This window comes from Callorhinchus milii, unplaced genomic scaffold, assembly GCF_018977255.1.
Source record: "Callorhinchus milii isolate IMCB2004 unplaced genomic scaffold, IMCB_Cmil_1.0 Scaffold2, whole genome shotgun sequence".
NCBI classification, from domain to species: domain Eukaryota; kingdom Metazoa; phylum Chordata; class Chondrichthyes; order Chimaeriformes; family Callorhinchidae; genus Callorhinchus; species Callorhinchus milii.
The window spans coordinates 19,845,531-19,859,670 of record NW_024704743.1 but is presented as its reverse complement, the minus strand read 5'-3'; the positions used below and the strand labels follow the sequence as shown (position 1 = coordinate 19,859,670).

At 39.0% G+C, this 14,140-nt stretch overlaps 1 protein-coding gene across 6 annotated transcripts in view; it reads left to right on the top strand.

The window, feature by feature from the left end:
* The window catches only part of LOC103176291 (LIM zinc-binding domain-containing Nebulette), a 187,034-nt gene extending 177,783 nt beyond the window's left edge, over positions 1-9,251 (top strand). For 4 of the 6 annotated variants that reach the window (XM_007889744.2, XM_042346938.1, XM_042346937.1 and 1 more), the window contains 4 exons: positions 675-767; positions 4,431-4,574; positions 7,172-7,290; positions 8,053-9,251. In XM_007889744.2, the coding sequence (XP_007887935.2) occupies positions 675-767; positions 4,431-4,574; positions 7,172-7,290; positions 8,053-8,229 (533 nt within the window). In that variant the 3' untranslated portion in view covers positions 8,230-9,251. The remainder of the gene's footprint in view (positions 1-674; positions 768-4,430; positions 4,575-7,171; positions 7,291-8,052) is intronic. The other 2 variants (XM_007889745.2, XM_042346939.1) reach the window with 1 other exon arrangement.
* Positions 9,252-14,140: the final 4,889 nt, after the last annotated feature.

Here is a 14,140-nt window from a genome sequence, read left to right as displayed (position 1 = left end):
GTGGTTGATGCAGAATCCATATTAACTTTCAAAAGGGAACTAGAAAGATATCCAGAGAGTAGTGAACTACAGGGGTTAGGAGAATGGGACTGAAATGGTAGCTCTTTGAAAGAACCAGCACAGACATGATAGGCGGAATGTACTGTAGATTTCTATGGTTCTCTCCAGTGGTTGCAACCGAACATTGTGAAAGCAAATGCAAATATACAAGATGCTGACATTAACATAATATTTTCATGTTTCTGTTGCGGAGTGCTGCTGAATACCAGCGCAAATTGTGATACACTTTCAAAGTCTGTGCTATAGCATTCCTAAGCCATAGGTCTATTTGAAAGAGGCAATTCTGACAGGCAATTAAAACATGGGTTAGATCCCCTGTAAAAACAGTTCAAGTTGCTTGCTTTAGGTTTAAATGTTTGAAAGGATAATGAATGTTCATCTTATGAGGTCCTAGACTTGGTAAATTTATATATAATTTTAAAAGCTGATTCAAATAGCAGAAGTACCAATATATACAAATAAAGCGTATCAACTGCTTATGCTTTGTGAACTTCAACCATTTTGGTTTAAGTTGTATGTTGGATTGTTAACACTGGCTTATAAAGTGCTTATAGTTTAGGCTCTACTGTCTAAACTATTAGAATCTCTCATAGACTTTCCTTTTCTGCTAAAAGAATTTAAAGTATGGCGCACAGATCCTGGTTCCATCTTTGACTTTGATCCTCTTGAAGACAACATCCAGTCCCGGAGTCTACATTTGCTTTCTGGTATAGCTCCTGTCTGCTTTTCAGTTTTATTTTTAGTCTTAATTATTTTGTGTAATGGGAATGCAATGAGAAATACTATATGATAATCCTTGCATTTGATATGGCGCCTTATCACGCCATTGAGACGTCTCAAAAAGCTTCACAGAATACATTGTAAAGTAGATTGACTGTGGGTGAAACTCGGCAGCCAATTGCACACAGCATTGTCGCACAAACAGTCGTGGATTGAGCGACCAAATTTTTATTTATTTATGAAGGGATTTTACAAATTTGTAAATATTGAAAAACATCTTATTTCAATAAAAAGAATAACAGCAGCATCATAGGAGTAATGATTTTTTAAAAAATCAATGACCGCAGGCTCAGCTCTAATGAATAAAAAGCCTTAGATTATCATTGAGCAGAATTTCCTGGAGACCTTGAGTTACACAGAACCAATAACTCCAAATTATTAAAGTTTGAAGTAAGAAATGACTGACCCTGAGGACTATAGGTAAATCAATGCCAATTTGCATCATTAGATAGGATTCAATAGAACTACAATAAAAATCTAAAGTGCGTAACAAAATAAATAGCTTCATATAGGCTTTCAAAAACCGCACAATACAGTAAAATTAATCGTCAACATTGTGCTATTTCTACTTTAGTAATTATTCCTCATTTTGTTTAGTATGGTAGAATATCAAAGGGCCTTTACTCTTACACTATCAGCTTGGCTCGGTAAACAGCTGAATCAGAAGGCTGTAGATTCAAGCCCCATGCCACAACTTTGAACACACATAATCTCGCCTGACACTCCATTGGCAGAGGTGCCATCCTTCAGATGGGATGTTAAACTGAGGTCCAATCTGCTTGTTCAGGTGGACGTTGTCATGTACTCAAAAAGAAAAGGGAGTTTCTCCCAGGGTTCTGACCAAATCCCAAGAAAAAATTGGTCATTCCCTTCATCGCTGTTTGCAAGACATTGATGCGCGCAGATTAGCTGCTGTGCTCACCTACAAAATATAGTCATTACACTTCACAATAAATTCTGTGAAGTACTTTGAGATGACCTCTCGACGTGAAAGGCACTTTTGGATCTCAAATGCAAGGAATATTATTAGAGTTATTAATAATCCCCAGAACTGGTCTGCCAGCATAGCCAGGCTGGCTCATTGGCAGGACTCAGAAGTGCAGATCAGTCACTGTGGGCAGGGACTCTTCTCACTCAGTTCAAAGCTCTAAAAGGGCCAGGTGAACAAGCGTCCCAGGCGGTGCTCTGAGTGGCAAGCTATGCTGTTTTATCTGGTTAGACTCTAGCAGTACCCCAATGCACACTCTGGGGTCCCCAAGCCTTGGCTCTTGCCAACCTGCACTAATACTTTCCGGAATTAGGTAAGCAGGGTGTGTCCCTCCAGGGAGAGAGTGCGCATTCCATTCCAATAAATATCTCGAGAATTTCCATGTAGAGGTGGGATGCATGGAAATCTCAATTTGGTTTGGATGCTCTTAAACATGGTGTTGGGTTTCCACATGTCAGACACCCGGCTGACCAAACAAAATTAGGACAATGATTAAATTGCTGGCAGGTTTATGGGAACTCCTCTCCATGAGCTAACTGGTTCTGTACATTTTCAGACCTTGCAGTGAATACATACTAATGTTATATTAATAAAGCGACTCAAATATCAAGACAGCTTTATTAATGTAATATTAACAACAGCAAACTAAAACTAAATACAAACTTAATTTTATTGTTTTTTAAAAAGTTACTCCTTTTGTCATCACTCATTTTCTCTCTATCCCTATTCTCTTGTTTTTATTTTTAGATTTGTTTTACTTTCTCCATTTATTGAACCTTTTTTTTGCATGGTTTTCTGATTGTTGATTCTTCTTTATGACCGCAGGCATCCAACCTCCCAATTGTACAGCATGCACATTCTACAGAAATCATTAGTTATCAATATATACGTTTATAAGTTTATAGATTTGGAACTGGTGCTTTCCCAAAACACAAACAGAATATTATAGTTCTATTTGTATTGGTAAATTGATTGATTGCTTTTCTACAACTATAATCATCATTTGACTTTTGGTAAGAAAAAAGAAATAGCTTACTTTGTATTTTTCACATTTTATTTTATTCTTTTCAATGTATTAGCAATTATCTCAAAAGCTTGCAAAACAACCCTAAATGTATACTGGTTATTACAGTCGTTGAGCATCAACTGTGAGCAAATAATTGGAAATATAGTCGTGGGGATCTTAACGTTGAAGGTAATTGTTAGACTGGAAACATCAGAGTACCATTTGATTTTTAAAACGCAGCCCAAATTAATGCTCGTTTTACACTATAGAACTTCAGTGCAATGTGGTTTCTATATCAGATCATATCTGATTTGACTCGGAATTGAATTGATGCATCAATATAATAATTATTTTAAAAGCAAATACATGTTCAAGAAAGTTGAAAAGTTTGGTTAACTGTGAAAAGGACTGTCAAACCCCCAGCTCTTTAATTATACTTTTTATAAAAAAGTTAACCATAGTTGGTTGGTGGTTATCAGGTGTGCTATTCCAACCTGTCTAATGTCACTTAATTTAGTTAGTGTGAGAAGGTTGTCCTCTTTGTCAGTCCAATATGATGGTGTGATGGTCTCCATTTGCTGACTTTAAGCTTCCTATTTGAAACATTTTGGCAAAAGTCCAAATTTGGTTCATGTGATTGTGAAACCAATGCAACACAGTTGTCTAATTTGGTTCTGAATTGTTAATGTTGTTCAGGGAGGTTGCTGGAATGGCTGGTGTGAGAACTGGGGTATAGTGATGAGTTTAAGGCACATTTGGAGGTAAAATTCCCCAGGGTCTAGTTGTATTCCAGCAATGTAGCATTTCAAAGTGTGCAGGATTTAGCAAATTAAATTCAGTTTTAACTTTGAAACCTGTAGTTAGAATCATAGAATTATACAGCAAAGGGGGCCATTCGACCCATCGTGCCCGTGCCAGCTCCTTGAAAGAGCTATCCAAATTAATCCCACTCCCCCATAGCCTGGCAAATGTGTCCTCCCCATAGTTCTTAAAATAACTTACTGAAAACCAGCATCAAAAATAAAGACTTTTAAGAATCTGACAAATTCTGGATGCTCCGAAAAGCTGGAACTTCAACACAATTGTTTGGATAGAATAAAGGGAACTATGGTTTGCAGGTATCAATTTTGTGTGGTCTGACCTAGTAGTATTTGATCCTGACATGAGGTGTTTGAAATGAAAAAAGTGTTTAATTCCCCTGAACTAACATTGCTCACCTCAATCACAAAGGAATTTACTAAAAAATGAAACGCTGGTTGGCCCAATGTGACTCAAGAGTGTAAAACAAATATTTATTAGTTCTGTTGATTAAGTGGAAAGAAAAGAATGCTCATTGTGTTCTCTGATCTGTCATTTGCAAATAAAACATAAATTTATGAAAATGACAACTTATTTTAAACGTGCAGAGAAATTACAGATTATATATATGTTCAATTGGCCATGGCTTTGTACACAATCTTGTATGTAGGTAACATATACACCTACACATTTATGGTTGTTTGGTGAAATTTTGAGATACCACTTTAATACATTTTCTGTTATCTTATTTGGCTTTACATCAACCCTGCTTTGTGTGCTTTCCTTTCCTTGCTGTAGAAAAGGTAAAACGTTACAGTAAACAATCTGAGTCCACAAGCGTGGGCAGTGTAAGTGTTGCCGGTGAAAAGTCAGAGGTAACTGAGCTTAATCACAGCTTCTCCTGCTACAGTGAAAGTACATTGGAACTATCTGAAGAAGGAGGTACATAAAATATCAATCTTGAAACAGTACTAACATTTACTGCACACTGTTGCATGTAAACTGCAAAAATCTTTTCTAGTATAAAACGGAATGGTTCTACCACACTTAGAATTTAGGTGCAATTCGTTTTGCTTTGGGTTTTGCAATATTAGTTATTCAATTGTTATTCACATTATTCCTTTGTTTACCAACCTTTTTCATACTAATATCAGAGAGTTATTTTGTGTGGCCCATAATATACCTGGCTTAGTCAGTTAGAAACGAGTGTAAATAAGCCAAGATAAAATGCACCTTGCTTGCTTTTGCTTTCAAATACGTGGCACTTTAATCCTAATTGTATATGAGATGTTTCTTTCAGCAGACTATGGGTTAAAACTGAATTAGCAATTTTCTTGGTTTACAGATGAGCAGGAAATCTCATGAGAATTGAGAATTGGTAATGTAAACAGAAAATGGCTAGAAAGAGAAGATAAGAAGGTCATTGTTGATGATAGGAGCACGTTTTACATGTGAACATGAAATGAGCACTGCTATTGCAAACAAAAGATGGCTAGACAGCTTGTTTTTTTAGTCTCTGTATTGGTAACATAGTTATGGAGCATCTGTCCTTTGGAGATGCACTTAGGGCCTGCATTTATTATCTTTGGACCATCAAGTCAAGACAGATGCTTGTAATGAGGGCTCAAGGGTAAAATTGAACCTGGAATATCTGGGCTTTAGCTTAACCAGAGAACTACTTGTCTTCTACTCTACCATTGCTAAAGAGTAAATTACCCCTGACTGCAGCAGGATAGCATTATAATATGGTGTCTTGTACCCTATAAGCTTCTGGTACACATTCTGCTTTCTTACAGAAGCTGTAAATGTTTGAGAGGAAAAACGGAGAGCAGGAAATAAATAATTTAACTTCAAAAATGAACCAAAAAGGGCAGGAGCAATAGTGTAGCGGGGAGAGCTGCAGAGTCACTGGTTGGAATTCTGGTCCCTACTGCATTTGCTGGTCTTAACCAGGAATGCATGGAGAGACTACCTTGGCCCAGGCCTTCCCGGGTTTATAGAGGTGAAAGCCAGCTGGAGCTCCTGCTCCCCATCCCTCTACCACACCCGCTACTGGTTCTGCACATGTGGCAGATGGGTGGGGAGATGTCAGGTTTAGCTGTGACACCTTTTATAATCGAGTAGCCTACCAGCACAACTTGCATTTATATAGCGTTCTACACTCTGTGAGCTCTGAGACGCCATCCGGCGTGGAGGGCACTATATTGTTGTTGTCAACAAGTTGTTGTTGTCATTGTTGTAACGTCTCTGACAGTTACATAACGCACAGTGCCAAGGCTCACACATGAACAATGGCCAAAAAGCAACCAGTGCCTGTGGAACTGCACCCCAACAAGAGAAGGCCAGACCAGGAACAGAGAGGCTTATGCCAATGGAGAGAAAATTAGAAAAATGATTGGACATACTATGTTTTTTCAAGGAACAATCAAACTATCTCTGTTTCTAGTTCTTTATTGCACAAGTCTTCCACTCCAACATTGAGAATGCAGTTTTCTAGTTGGCCCTATTCCATACTTAATGTTTCCTACACAACATTTGCCCTTCCTGTTAATCACTTATTGGATGACAATGGGATGCAGACTGTAGAGATACGCCAGAGATCTGTTGATGAGGTGGAAAGGCTCTAGTTATCCTGGTTATGTAGCTTGGGTTGGTGTTTTTTTTTAAAATCACATTCATCCCAATCTCCTGCTCGCTCTCCATACCTTTATCTCTACCTATGGATCAAAAATTCTAGAGTCTGGAAGATGAGGTAATATCGTTAGATTAATGTTTACCCAGATATTTCAGCTGTATACAGACCTAAAAAGTGAAATGGACAGCATTTTACATGGTGACCTGATATCCACACTTTTTGTATCTACAATGGGGGCAGGTCCCAATTCATGCAGATATCAGGCTCTCTGGTGCATATATAAAAAAACCAATAATATCCAAACTATGATACTCTTCCGCATTGTTGAATTAAGTAAAATGATCACTCTCAGCCTGCAAATGTTTTTCTACAAAGCAGTATTTCACCAAGAGAATGCAGTGTTAATAAACATAATCATCTTATCTCAATCCCCGTAATGGCTACCTACTGAATTCTACAGTGGCAAAATGCCTTATTGATGAACACCAACGTTTCAAGAGGAATATTAAGTTTAACATTTTTATATAAAACATGGAAGCTGGTGCTAATTTAATATGGGTTCTGTAATCCAATATGATTTTCATGCTGACATTTAAGTGCCTTTTGGGCAGAGGAAAATCACAAGGGAAAAAGAACAACACACTCAAATTTGATGAGAAAACACAGGAGGAGGCAATATTCTCATCTTGGGTCCAGTACTGTGTAACTAGGGATCATCAAAATCAATTGATTTGAAGCTTTGTGTGAAACTTTCGTAAAGCAGAACTAAAAATAGTTCTCTTGATGATGATTACAAAATGTGCAGTCACTGGATTTTACAGTATATCCTGAGAAGTGCTTTGTGAAAAGCACCATATCACATGTATGGAATGTTATGTAATTTTTTATAATTATCTTTCTGTAGCTGCTGTCCTTCCTGGGGCATACCAGCAGGTACAGTCTCCTCATTCCTCAGGTTTTGGCTACATGCACCAGTCCAGTGTTTCCTCTATGAGGCCTCAGCATTCTCAATCAGTCTTGTTGGTGAGTGAACTAGTTGTACTTTTCTTCACTGGTTATAGAATGACGCCGGTGAGTATTCACTGAGCAATGAGTATTCCTTTTCAGTCAGTTGTGATTTTTATAATCGGAGGCATAATGATTAACTTACTGAGTTTTAAACATGATTTTTCACTAAGAGTTTGGGTCTAATTTGCAGTATTTAACACATTTCTTAAATGAAATCTGGAAATCCACAACAGCCAACCCAGAGGAATGTCACTTTGAATTTAGTGAGTGTGATATGCATAGTGTTCTTCCTGTTGCTGGATGGAGATTTAGATTTATTTAAATTTAGATTTAATGTCTATTCAGATTTATGCATTTAAAAAATACTGCAAAAAGACCCCAGTTGTGATTATCTCCTCCACAACTACTGGCACATATTCAGGTGTTGCACTCAATCAATAGTGTAACACGTGTCTGGAGTGTCCTGGATTCTACCATCAGCTGATACATACGGTACCTCTCTTTGTGGTCTTCCATTGTTATGTGACTTTTTTTATGGAGTACTCCAGAATCAGCAGAAGTGCTCAACGTACCCAGGGTATCCACTGCAAAGTTATTCTGTGAGAATTTCAAATCTTATTTGTTCTTCGTACAAAGAGACTTTGGTATCCAGCTTAGCTGATGCATTATATCATGAAAAAGAGAATCAAGTTAGACAGTGACTGGTTGCAAGATCTGCCCGCTAACTCTTAATCTGTCAAACAATTTACTGTAACTATTTGTGTTTTTATTACACAGAGGACATTCAGGGCAATGTATGACTACACTGCAGCGGATGATGATGAGGTTTCCTTCAAGGATGGCGATTTTATCGTCAATGTCCAGGCGATTGATGAGGGTTGGATGTATGGCACTGTCCAGAGAACTGGAAACACTGGAATGCTTCCAGCAAACTATGTCGAACCTTTTCACTAAATCTAGTTTCTTGCCGTTTGTGCTTAATCCTTTATTTTTATTACACTAAACGGTAATTCAAATATTAAAAGGGAGCAATGAATCTGTTAAGTATAATAAACCCATATTTACTATCTAGTGGCTTTTCATTATTGTATTCCTGATTATTGTACACCTAGGACTTTCCAACTACCTGTTCTTCTCAATGACCAATGTGGTCATTCACTAAGAAGGGTATCTTGCAGTCAATAAAGCTTTTACTAATGTTATACTTTAATATAAACCGAAGTAGCAACATTGATTGGGCTAGTCCGTAACTGCATAACAAACTTTATCAACTGTTGGGTGTAGTTTGCAGCTTGTGATCAGCCCTGATCATAACTGGCTGCAGCACAAGTGTGATTTAAAAAATAAATTAAAAAGTAGCTATAAGCAATTTTGCTTAGTTTGCTTTTAGGGTATTTGCAAATTCCTGTTTTTGAAAAGTGATTTAAGTTTCAAATACTCATATCAAATATGGTATCTTCTGTTACAAATGATTGTTGGCTAATTTTGAAAAGATTGAATACTAATCAGTACACATTTGTATCTTCAAATGCTTGTGAGATGCACAAAATGACTAAACTCTGCTTTATAGTATAGTACATTGAAGGTATTTCCTTGATGGAATTATGTTTTTCTTTCTATGCACTGCGGATATCTCAAGCACTTTCTTTGCACTGAAGTGAATTGTCTGTGTACAGTTCAATCAACAGTGTTTTACTCCAAAGGAAATGTATGCCCCCTCTGGCCTAGAGGACTCTGGGCTATTATAAAATGGGGTCTGAAAACGTGAGCGTCATCTGGTTTGCTTTGCTTTGGTTGTTGGTCATGCATGCTTTGTCTGCAGTGTATTGTTAGCCAATAGACTGTTTATTAAATTGGTTATAAGATAATCCTTATTAACATTATCCTGATGAATGAACAGGAGTTCCATATAACTGGCACACTGCTGTGACTAGTACCAATAAGGGTCAAATAAAGTTTATCTAATGTATACACTAGTGTTTTGATTGGTGGTCATTTTTTTCTTTGAAACAGGAGTTCTTGTCATCCATTTCATATCCATTGGTAGAGAGACAACTTTAAAAATGCTCGAAAATGTTATCTAAAACCTGGACCCATAACGCAAACCAACATCTTATTCACAGGATGATTGAACTGAGGTGTATTTTTGTCTTTATTTCATTAAATCTTTAACAGATAGGGGCTTTATTTTGGAGGCATTTCCATTTACACTGCAAAATACTGTCCTGCATTCCTACCCTCTTCCTACCCCTGTGACCTACTAACCCTTTATCAACCTGTCCACTCCCTCTGCTCAGCAGGCTCTGGCCTGCTCCACTTCACCTACCCGGCCTGCCCCACCATCAGTGGTCAAGCCTTCAGCTTCTGCGTCCCCTCCCTTTCGAACTCCATCCCACATTCCCTTCGCCTCTCCCTTACCTCCTTCAAAGCACTTCTCGAGATCCTCGTCTTCGACCATGCCTTCAGCCACCCTCCTATCCTCCTTGCTCTCCACCCTCCTTTAGCCCAACCCCCACGGCCCCCCCACTCCCCCACTTGGGTCCAAATTCCTGACTATCCAATGCCTTGTGACGTCCTCCCGACGTGAAAGGCGCTATAGTTTGTATTGTATTATAGATTGAAAATAGCTTTTATTGTTTTGGTTTGTCAAACAACAAATCAGAAATGAGGGTACGATTGTGATGGGGTGGGGGGTGGAAATGGCAGGGTGAGTGTTCTGGACGAATGAGATTGGATGGGCCAAAAGGCCTTTGTCCAATTCTACTTTTATAGCATAGAACTGTAAGAGATTGGAGCCTAAGTCTGATTACTAAAAGGTAATGTTTTTCCCATGTCTTTCCGGTCGGAATTTCCAATATAAAGATTTAATGGGGAATATAGCTATTTTTAATGATCACGTATATTGGACTCTGTTCATTAGGTGCCCCCTCAGGGATGTCCTATCTATATCTGTAAGAAATGTGCTGAATACTCCAACTACATAGAATTTTGTAGAACCAGCTCAACTCGTTCATGTCAGTGTTTATGCTCCACATGAGCCTCCCTTCTGATTCCGCTCTCATAGTATTTTTTTGCTATGTTATCTCAGCTTTTACAACAACCTGTAACCCAAACATCAATTATTACAACAATTTGTAATTATATAGCACCCTTCACGTGGTGAAGCATCTCAGACCACTTACACACCCTCTTGCTAGGTGACACATTTGTTGGCTATTGCTAACTAAAATTATTGTTCATTTTATTTCTGGACAGTGAAGATTTTTTAGATGCCTTACTAAAGTGGTCACACACAAAAAAAATTACTTCCAAATACAAATGGGAGTCAAAAGTTAACTGGAACAACTAGAATGAACAAAACAAATTCCTTCACCAATAAAAGCTGTATGCTGCTGTGTATCTATGGAGATGAACAGAATGAGTGCATCTTTTGTATGAACACTAGCCCTGAGGTCCAGTCTCATGAGGTAATATGCAAACTTTCAAAATTCCCTCCACACTTTTGACCACAACTCCCCCGTCTCTCACCTCCAACATTTCCCAAATGAAGCCCACCACCTGCTCCCTTGATCCCATCCTTGCTCTTCTTACCTCCCAGATCCACCTCCTTGCACCCCTACTAACAGATATCGTCAACCTTTGTCCACTGGCACTATTCCCGCCTCTTTATAAACACCCCCACCCTCAAAAAACCTTCCCTTGACCCATCTCTATTCTCTAACTACTGTCCCATCTCCAACCTTCCTTTTCTTTCCAAGGTCCTGGACTGAGACCTAGCATCATTCTTTCCTGCCACTACCTGGATGAACCCCTCCTTTCTGGTTTCTGTGCTGCCCACAGCACAGAGACAGCCTTGGTCAAAATCACAAATGACAGTCTGTCCATCTGTGAGTGGGGCTCTCTCCTTGTCCTTCTCAATCTCTCTGCTGCTTTTGACACTGTTTACCATTCTATTCTTATCCACCACCTCTCCTCAGCTTCACCTTCATGGTTCTGACCTTGCCTGGTTTCATTCTTACCTTTCCCATTACTCCACATTGTATCTGCTAACGGCTTCTCCTCCAGCACTTGCACCGTCACATGTGGTGTTCCTCAGGGCTCTGTCCTTGATCCTCTTTAATATTTACATGCTCTCGCTCAGTGATATCATCCACAGGTATGGGGTTAACTTCCACCTGTATATAGATGACACCTAACACTATCTCTGCCTCCATCCTCGACTCCAGGACCACTGGTGTCCCCTGCTCGGGTCCCAACCCAACTGTCCAATGCCTTGGGACGTCCTCCTGACGTGAAAGGCGCTCTATAAATACAATCTTGTTGTTGTTGTTGGAATGTCTGACAGGCATCAAGTGCTGGATGAGAGCTAACTTTCCCCAGTTAAATGTCAACAAGACTGAGGCTCTCTTGCTTGGCTCCCATCAGAGTTTCCTCACCTCAGGTGCTGACAGCATCACTATTCACAGCTGCAGTTTTCACCTCATTGATCCAGACGGAACCCTTTGGTGCCTTGTCTGACCCTCAACTGTCCTTTAAACCCCACATTTGTGGCATAACCCGCTCTGCCTTCTCTCACCTCCGCAACATTGCCCACCTCTGCAACTCCTTCTGCCCTCAGGCTACCTCTGCCACCTCCAAAAAATTTACCAACCTACCCACTCCCTCTGCTTGTCAGGCAGTGGGCTGCTTCATATCTGCCCCCTGCCTACTCCACCATCAACGGACGGGCTTTCAGCCTTTATGCCCCCACTCTCTGGAATTCTGTCATGGAGTCTTTCTGTCTCGCTCTCTCCCTTGCCTTCTTGAAGGTCAGTCTCAAGACCTTCCTTTTTGATTATGCCTTCGATTATCCTCACACCCCCTCCCATCCACCCATCTTCATTCCAACCCCCAGCTCAGGTCCTTGACTGTGCAGCGCCTTGGGATGTCCTCCTGAAGTGAAAGGCGTAATATAAATGCCATTTGTTGTTGTTGTAGAGTGATATATTCACAGTATTTACATTAACAGTAGGTTACATTTTACAATAACTTATTGCATAACTTTGCCCTTATCATCCTTCATTCTTGTTGTGGATGCTTAAAACTACTTTCCCTGTAACTATTTTCTCTCGCGTTTTGTAATGCTACTCTGTGTGAAGGGTAATCTATAAATGCAAGTTGTTGTTTCTCTGCTGCACACCATATATTCAATCTGAATTGTTTAAGTAGCTGCTTCAGTTTCTTATAGAGCTGCAGTATGTATCATTTTCACCCTATTCAGATTAGATCTGCTAAGTCACCTCAGTTGCATGAGATTTTGTTTATCTGCTTTCAGTGTATACGTGTCTTAATTACTGAACACTCCACACGCCTAATAATAATCCCTCTAAAACAAAAAAATAATAAATTGGTCATTTTCAATCTACGACTGTTTGCGGGACACTGCTGTGTGCAATTGGTTGCCGTGTTTGCCCACAAATATACAGTCAATTCACTTTACGGTATATTCTCTGAAGCACTTTGAGACGTCTAGAAGACATGAAAAGCGCTATATCAAATGCAAGGATTATTATTATTATAGAGTATATATCCTTTGAGACGGAGTGGGGGGTGGGTCTTTGAGATTCAGAATGCTGCTTTACATTTTTTGACTTAACAAGTTATCACAACACAAATGACTTGTGACATATTAAAACCTCTAGTCCACCACTATTTCAGCAAAGAAGTTAACTCTGGAATTGCATTAAGGGATAAATATATTTGAGTGCATTTGTCTTTTCACATTTGTGATCTGTGTTTGCAACAGTGCATAGAGAAATGCATTCTAATTATATATCTTTGTTCAACTTCTGCCCTGAGCCTCAGTCATTGTCAGCCAGGAGTCAGCTAGCAATCTCACCTCTAACACAGAAGGTTGTGGGTTGCTTAGGACTTTTGTTGTAATCTAGGCCGATAGTCCAGTGTGTTGTTGGAGGCGCCTTCCTTCGAATGCAATGTTAAACCCAAGTGCTATATGCTTCAATGCCATTATTCGAAAAAAGAAGGGAGTTTCTCCCATTGTCTTGATAAACAGTGTCCCACATAACTGATCATTCACTTCCTTGCTGTTTGTGGGACATTGCTGTATTGAAATTTGGTGTCACGTTCGCCTACACAATAATTGTTATACAATATGGTAAAATCCTGTGAGATGTCCTCCCAGCGTGAAGGTCACTATATCAAATCCAAGTATTATTATCATTATCATCTGGCTCTCTGGAACCCTCCGCCAAATCCACTTGGCCATGAACCTTTCCTCCCTGCCTGATAATTTCTCTCTGAAGTACTTCACGATATTTCATTCTAAGTGAAAGTTTTTATATAAGTGCAATTATTTATCTACTATGTATTGATCTGAAGTGGATACATTGTATCATTTACCATAGAAGATCTTTTATTTGTAGTTATTAATTTTTAATATGTATCATATGATTTATGGGAAATAAATTAATATGTCACATGTAATTTTTTTGTATTATCTTTCAAACCTAATCTCTCAATAAAGAAAATAAGGTGAACTTCAAGCTAATTTCTCCAAAATAACATTGTTTTACAATTTCTAATAATCAAAAACAAGATGTTCTTTGTGACTGCCATGTTAAACTATAAAGATCTATAATGCAGTAAAATTTACATTTATTATAGTGCCTTTCATGTCAGGAGGACATCTCAAAGCTCTTTATATAGTCAGCTGGATACCTGGGCTGGAGAGGGACTAGCTGAGCTGAGTGAAAGTATCGTCAAAGAGGTAAGTCTTAAGTCAGTCTTTAAAAGTGGGGAGAGGGGGGATGCATCAGAGAGACTTTGGGATGGAGTTTCATAGAGCGGAGCAGAGTGTCTGAATTGG